Genomic DNA, 7,794 nt, shown 5'->3' on the forward strand with positions numbered 1-7,794 from the left:
TAATAATAATAATAATAATAATAATAATAATAATAGAAGAAGAAGAAGAAGGAAAGGTAGTTAAATGGCCAAAATGAAGCCTAACCATAGCAGCTCCCTATAAGGTTTCTGCAGAGTATGTTTGAGGGACTTCCAGGAGGAGAAGGATGGAAGTGTCAGACCTGCATGCTGCTCTAAGAAAATATGATCCATCTGTTTATGAAGCCAAGAATATCTGAGAACGCGCACCCGCACGCACACACACTTGTGCAATCGACTGCAGAGTGGCATTTCACAAAGGCCCATATACAGTGCATACTATCATGTAGTGTTGTTGACACGCTACCTGGTCTGAATAGGGTGGTTATTATCTGGAGCAGCGGCTGTACAGGCACGGTCTTTACTAAGGGAATTACAACTATACCGGTCAACTCTTTTAATTTTTAAGTCTTTTTTCTTTAATTTTCATAATTGTTTAATTGTAGAGCAAAGTGCATTGTATTTGATTATATGAATTGTGTTAAGTAAATAAAGTTAGCCGTTTTTCTCTATTTAGTCTATTGTTCGTGAATATAAAGGACATTTTGTATCTGTTTTGTAACAATGGTTTTAGATCTTAAGGTCTCTCTCCCTCTCCCTCTCCCTCCCTCTCTCACCAACACACAGGCACACGCACACACTCGGGGCAGGGGGAATATGTGGGCGTGGTTTGGAGCGAGAGCACGCGTGTCACTCCAGCGGAGTCAGCTGCTGGCACGCGCCCCGGGTGTCTGCGGGACCCGGTGACGTGAAGAGGAGCGCAGCAGACCTTTCCAGCACTGTGTGAGTGTGTGTGCGTCTCCTGCTGCTCTCTTACCAAAATGCATTTTCTGTCACCGAGTCAGCACGCGCAACTTTTGCCTCGTTTAACCCCATCATGTAGCGTGCACTGAACGAAACGGCATCAACGGGACATTTTTTGCGGTTTGCGGTTGAGGAGCGCGCGACGGGCTGATCTGCGGGGTCCTGTGACCGGAGCGGAGCGGCGATCATGCTCCGGCCGTGGGCTGCGCACTGGATTACAGCTGTGCTGCTCTGTCGGGCGGTGGCACAATACTCCAGCGACCAGTGCAGCTGGCGAGGAAGGTAGGAGGATTAATCTGAACAAAAGGTTCTGACTTTCTGCTCAGTGATTTGACAAGAAGGATGGCCAAGGCAGGGCAAAACTAAGCCCCAAACTAAATGATAGGCCATACTATAATGTGTAGTATAGGTGACACAGAATCCGATTGAGTCGCCCTAAACTACTGAGATAAAATCCCTGTAGGAAGAGTTTAGCTTAATTAGTTGGTTTTTCAGTGGGAAATGTACAGCCGACGGAATTTTTCATATTCCCGCGTTCCTGTGTTTCACATATTTGGATTAAAAGACGGAGATTATCTACTTAAGATCTATGAAACGAAAGTTATGTTTGCTTATGTCTCTCTCTCTCTCTCTCTCTCTCTCTCTCTCTCTCTCTCTCTCTCTCTCTCTCTCTCTCTATGCGTGTGCGCGTGTGTGTGTGTATGTGTGTCAAAGAAGGAAAGAAAAAGGGAGGGAGTCTTTGAACTCCAGTCTGTTGTCCATTAGTCGGGATTTCAGATGCCTCAAAGGAGTAATTAGACCCTGCAATGATTTAATAGATTTAATTTAATCCACAGCAGAGAGAGGGGCATCCGGAGGTCAGGGCGTCATGCTGTGCTCAGCACCAACAAGTTCACTTTTTCCTCTGTTTTGAAACTTAGTGCACAGTTGATGGCGATCTGCTGCTTTTACTCGCACCACACATTTTCCTTGTTCCATATTGTGAAGTATTTTGAAATATTGGTTTTGAAAAGTGATCAGTAAATAAAGTTTATTAGCCTATATATTGTTATTATTGTTGCCATGTTTATATTATTTGGCCAGTGATAGGTTAATTGGTTATGGTGACTAATTATTGAGGTTGAAGTCAGATCTGAGTAAGCCAGTGAGGCCCCTCAATAGATTCTATATGAATAATCTTCTCTCAGCCTTGCAGCCCAGTGTGTTTCAAGTCAATAGGAGGAATCCACCATTTGATAAGTGACCACCGCTCTCATAAAATAACTCAGCCTTGTAACAAATGATAGCACTTAGTGAAGACAAGGGCTTAACTTAAATCCTTGATTGCATTTAAGTTAACTTGCTCCTTTATATTTCAGAGATGGCAAGGTTATGATAATTGCTTTTAACGTTTTGGAAATGCATTCCATGCACTCATGATCACATGGACACCACTCCTCCAGTTCCTGTTTTAAGTAAATAACAGCCACATGGCCGCCTTTGATCACTCTGTCTAAATCCTCGAGTCATAAAAATGAAATCCTGTACTTCGCACTTGGTGTTGTAAAGTTTAACGGCGTCAAACTTCTAACAACTTAATAATAAGTTCCTGGTGTGGAGGTATTCACATCAAAGATAAGCCCCCATATCAGTCTAAGTCACAGCTTTGCTGGGAGACAGCTGCACCAGAGTTTCTCTTCGAGAAAAAGTACACACATGCTTCGTGAATAGTTGTATTTTATTTATTGTCCATAATTAAAGTGACTGAAGAAACTGAGTCTTGTATCATAAATTCCTTTCTGTGCTGTTACTTATTTCGTAATAGGTGATATGTCTATTGGATGATGCACAGGAATATTATCAAGTCACTCAGAGCCTGACACCTTGTACCCTTTACTATTAATTGTTTTTTTTTTTTTTTTATTTTAAATGCAACTCCTTGAGGGAGACCTTTAAGGTTAAGAGTGCCATTGAAATACCTAAAATGTAAAATGTTAAAGCAATGTTTGCAACAGCCAACAAACAAGAGTTTTCCTCTCTTCTCATCTTTTCTGCAGTGGTCTGAGTCATGAGTCCCATCGTCGAGACGTGGAGCAGGTCTACCTGCGTTGCTCCCAGGGCTCCCTGGAGTGGCTCTATCCCACAGGGGCCATTATTGTCAACCTGCGGCCAAACATAGAGCCCACATCAGGACGCATGCCAGACCTCCACGCCTGCATCAAGCCCCACACAGAATCCCAGGTTGGTCACATAACTGATATTAACAAATAAACTCCAGCCTTCAGCTCATCTGTTCAGCCTGGGTGAATTGTGCTGTTGTGCTATATATATTATATGTTGATTATTGACAGTGGCGTGCACAGGATTTTTGAAGGGCAGGGGTGAAAATGAAAAAAGGGCACTCTCCCCAGGGGGGTCCGGGGGCATGCTCCCCCGGGAGAAAATTTGAGCGCGACAATTTCAACCAAGAGAGCACTTTAGCGCTGTGTTTTCAACCAAGAGGGCATTTTAGCGTAGCATTTTCAACCAAGAGGGCAATTTAGCCCATCAGTTTCAACTAGGAGGGCATTTTAGCGCTGCGTTTTCATCCAAAAAAAAGGGCACTTTAATGCGCAATTTTCAACCAGGAGGGCAGCCCCCCCCTGCTCCCCCCCTTGTGCACGCCACTGATTATTGAAGTACCAGGGCTTAACAAGGCACTTGTTGCCCCTCCTTGTCCAGGGGGCCCTGGTGTATCTGGAGCAGGCTGGGGATCTGATGCTGCTGTTGGGAGAGAAGGAGCAGGCTCAGGGCATGGTGCAGTGCTTCAGCCTGGCAGAGGGGGCGCTCTTTGTGGAGGCAGTTTCACAGACTGACATCAGCAGGAGGATCACAGCTTTCCAATATGAGCTGGTGCCCAGCCAGGGGCCCGGGGCACACATGTACCCATACCTGCACCCCGGCATAGGTATGATGATTTTATGCACATTTGAAATGTTTTGTTAAAGGTATAGTTCACTCATTTTGAAATATGTGATATTTTTATATTTCCACCCTCTATAAGTTGTAGGGCAGTTTTGATGCTATCCTCTCATCTTTCTTGCCATGCTGGATACTGGCTGGAAAGCCCTAGTGCTAACTATTACCCTCCTGCCATTAGGTAGAGTCCTCACTTTACTAGATTTATATTAGTAAATATAAATGTACTGGTTTACAAGACAGTATTTGTGGACATTTAAAAGCTTTCATTTTTAGATCAAGATCAAGTTTAGATGCCTTTAAGTCTTATTTTGTGGTTAATATGAGCTAGAATAAATATCAGAGCATAGTCACCACAGACATGTCAACTATAATTTATAAAAATAAACTATAATTTATAAAAATATCAACATTGTGCATCTAGTAATTATATGTGGATTTTCTGTTCAGATGTTACTTGAAACTGCTGTTAAACCTTGTTTGAGTGGATTTAGGCAGTTATTTTGAAAGAAAAACCAGCTGGGGGGATATCTAAACAATGACAAGATGCTATTAGTTAGTGTTAGAGCCATCCAGCCTGTGTCCAGCACGGCAAGAGCGAGCCCCACCCTCCCCAGATGGGCGAACTGCCCCTTTAAAGGCAACATTAGCTCCATTCCACATAGACAAAAACACAACACTCTGTCTAATTTATTTGTTTTCTGTGTTTGACCCATGTGTTATGTTTAGGGCAGTGGTCATGTAAGCTAACATGAGGTGACAGACAGACAGAGAAACAGCTCATTGAGAGGGATGAATGTCACCTCCCTGTCATATTAAGCTCTTCACACATGACTCAGGCCTTTGTGTTCCTGGCACAAAGTCAGGCGGATAAAGAACGACTACCAGGGAATGAGCTTGGTTTAAAAAAAAAAAAAAAAGGCTCTCCACACATTTCTCTTTCACACCCTTGTTTCTCTGTCTCACCTACATGCTCCCCTTCTCTGACACTTTCTGCACCCCCGCTTCCTCGCTCCCACACTTTCTTGTCTGGATCAGACTTATGAAAACAAGCAGGCCAATCAAAAGGTTATGTTGGGGTCAAGCACTGGGGTCGACCAATAAGCTCTCAGCTGTCAATCAAGACGGGGCACTTTGGGTCGCCCACCCGTGTCTGGCAGGACACGGGGAGAGGTAGCAGAGAGGAAGACTGCAGCTGGTTCATAATGAGACAGAAGCGAGATACCAAGGGAGGGTTAGGGTCTGTCTGTCTGCATCTGGGCGTTTGATAGCTGTTTTTATAGCTGACTGGGTCAAAGGGGTAATTCTTTGATTACCTCTCTCCCCCCCACACCTGCTGTCCTCATTCACTCTCCCTCTCCTGCTCTCTTTTTTACGCCTCTTTCTCTCACAAACACGTTCAGGAAGGGACTGAGGGTCAAACAAGGCCGAGGGAGATAACTAACACTGAGGAAGGAAAATGGATTGAGAAAATAAGCACTGCACTGAAGTTTGTGAAGTTGCCAAAGTATTTAACAATGCATGTCAGTGGGTCTCATGGTGTTTTCTTTTCATGTTTTTCCGCTCTCAGTTGCCTGTAAACCATGTTCAGATGAAGAGGTCCTCATGGCTGTGTGTACCAGTGACTTTGGTAAATAAACACAACCATGCAAAAGCACACTTTAACTCACCCTTACTGATTATCAGTGAAGCATAGTTGATTTTTATTTTGCCAATTTATTTTATATCCTCCTTGATTTCTCTCTTTCTCTGTTTGTCCGGATCTCCTCAGTGGGGAGTGGCTTCATTCGAGGAGCAGAGGCGTCCTCCTCCTCCTCCTCATCCTCTCCAGCATCAGGTATTAAGGACCACTCCTCTGTTGTGGTGACCCTGCGCCGGCTGTTCCGCCAGAAGAGCGGGGTGTTCGCCTGGGCTGGAGCCAGAGTTAGGGGCTGGTCTGGACGGGTCAATATGCCCCTGCAGTGCGGCGTGCATCCTGGAGGAGATGAGTACCTGTTGACAGGCCCGGTCCATTTCGGCGAAGCCTGGCTGGGTTGCGCACCGCGCTACAAGGACTTCCTGAAGCTCTACACGGCAGCACAGGAAACAGGAACAAACCCCTGTCAAGTGGACACAGACTGAGAGATCTCTGATCCCACCGTGCTGCTGGGTAGGAAGAGGTGGAGCACTTCTCAATAAAACACTGAAGGAGATGCAGAGAGGAACAGGATGAACACTGGCGGATTCACCGACATGGATTAACTTTGCAGACTCTTAGCCATGACAGGCAGTTAGTTGGGAGGGCCCTTTGTAATATTGTGCCTGTACGTTTGATGCCCTTATTGTTATTGTTGCCTATAGCAGCAGAAGAGACATGTCCCCCCTAAACTCTCTTGGTCTTAAAAGTACTCATTTGATTGTGCTTGTGAAGTGTGCCTGTAAATGTGATGGCGTTTGACTTGGGTGGCTGAATGAGGAGCTTTAATGCTGTGCCTATCTGGCTCATGTTTATATTTTTACAAATGTGTATGAAATGCTCGTGTGATCATTCTTGAAATGAAAGTTTGCTTTGTAAAAAGCTTTTTTTTTGGTAAAATTTAGAAGCCTTCTGACAGAAGTGTACAGTATGAAGCTCTGTGAGTCCTTGTGTATGAGTGAGTGAGTGTGTGTGTGTGTGTGTGTGTGTGTGTGTGTGTGTGTGCATGTGTGCCTGTTTTTTTTTTTTGTTTTTTTTTTTGGCTGATGAGTTGTAAATGGTCTTTGTTTTTGCAGATAATAAAAAGCTGTCCTGGAGCCTGCATTTCTATGTGATTCCTCTCACTTTCCCCATCTCTCTCTGTGAATGTGCTGTTATGTACTGCACCTCATGAGATGGGAACGCCACATTATGAATTGGTAACTAACTTGCATGTGTGTATGCCACATTTACCACACAGTGGCCTAGTGTGGGTTATGGTGGTGCAGATAGCTGGAAATGACTGACCAACAGGGGAAGTGAATTGTGAAAATAAAGCATTTGCTCAATAGAAAAGTAATAAGCCAGACTGCGGATTTGTTGCGACTGCAAACAAATTGATATTATTCACAAAATAAGCCAAAAGAAAAACCTTTATGAGTGTTCAATGGCCGTTGGTTGGCAGGAAGGCAGCAGTGCGTCAGTGCTGGCGTCGATGCCCCTGTGGAGAAGAACTTTGAGAAGCCATTTCTTCCGCGCCAGGTTGTGTTGTCACATGGTGTGTAAGAGTGTGTGTGTGCATTTAAGAGCGAGAGAGAAGGAGGAGGACAGCAACAAGCAACTTTATTTCTCAACATAGCCAACCAGGTCGACAGCCAACATTGTATCCCTGGGTTTTTAAAAAGTAGTGTGGGAGTATGCATGTGGGTGTGTTTGTGTGTGTCTGTGTGTGTGTCCATGGTGTTGTATGTGTGTGTGTGTGTGTGTGTGTGTGTGTGTGGATTTCTGCTCTCCCACAATACTGATCCCATCTCATTTAAAAACAGGCCCTCTTTCACACAGCTGAGGAAGAACAGTTTGGTACAATTTTATAATCAAAAATAAACCAAAAACGTAAACCTTGTCATCTCTGAGCACAATATTATCAACATATATTACTGTAACACTTATCAGATAAACATTAAACATGTTCACACCTGAAAACATAGAGGATTGGATGGATGGATGGATAGACGAGAGCATTACAGTGTAAAGGACGGAAAGTTGAAAGGGGAGGTGGATGTGTGGATGACCTCAGAGGGGTGTCTGTGCACTTCTCCTCCCCAGAGCTGTCAGCAGTTGTGTGCTTTCCCTCTTTCCTCAGGAAGAACAAGAATGGGTGGAATGTCCCCTCCCACACACACACACACACATCTACACCCAACAGCAGACAAACCACATGTGTACAATGGTATAGTGAGTATTAAGTCACTGATTCTCTATTTGTGAAAAGCAGTAGAGCAGTGCAGGTGTGTGACATGTGTGTTAGAGCCAAGAGCTGCGTTGTTTACCTCCCAGTGGAATGGGTGGAGGGGTGGGAGGGTGTCTGAGAAATAATTAGT

At 44.4% G+C, this 7,794-nt stretch overlaps 1 protein-coding gene across 1 annotated transcript; it reads left to right on the top strand.

Annotated features, from left to right (window-relative positions):
* The first annotated feature begins 748 nt into the window (after positions 1-748).
* Positions 749-6,644, top strand: metrnlb (meteorin like, glial cell differentiation regulator b). The gene is made up of 5 exons (XM_030064959.1): positions 749-1,104; positions 2,859-3,042; positions 3,523-3,748; positions 5,330-5,389; positions 5,531-6,644. The coding sequence occupies exons 1-5, from the start codon at positions 1,010-1,012 to the stop codon at positions 5,878-5,880; spliced, it is 915 nt and encodes a 304-aa protein (XP_029920819.1). The 5' UTR covers positions 749-1,009; the 3' UTR covers positions 5,881-6,644.
* The last annotated feature ends 1,150 nt before the right edge of the window (positions 6,645-7,794 follow it).

Source organism: Myripristis murdjan, chromosome 1 (assembly GCF_902150065.1).
Source record: "Myripristis murdjan chromosome 1, fMyrMur1.1, whole genome shotgun sequence".
Classification (NCBI taxonomy): Eukaryota; Metazoa; Chordata; class Actinopteri; order Holocentriformes; family Holocentridae; genus Myripristis; species Myripristis murdjan.

Bases quoted from the DNA above. Each gene is read 5' to 3' on its own strand.
- metrnlb (XM_030064959.1), top strand. From the start codon at position 1,010: ATGCTCCGGCCGTGGGCTGCGCACTGGATTACAGCTGTGCTGCTCTGT. The intron at 3,749-5,329 runs GTATGATGATTT...TTCCGCTCTCAG, and splicing joins ATACCTGCACCCCGGCATAG to TTGCCTGTAAACCATGTTCA. The intron at 5,390-5,530 runs GTAAATAAACAC...GGATCTCCTCAG, and splicing joins TGTGTGTACCAGTGACTTTG to TGGGGAGTGGCTTCATTCGA.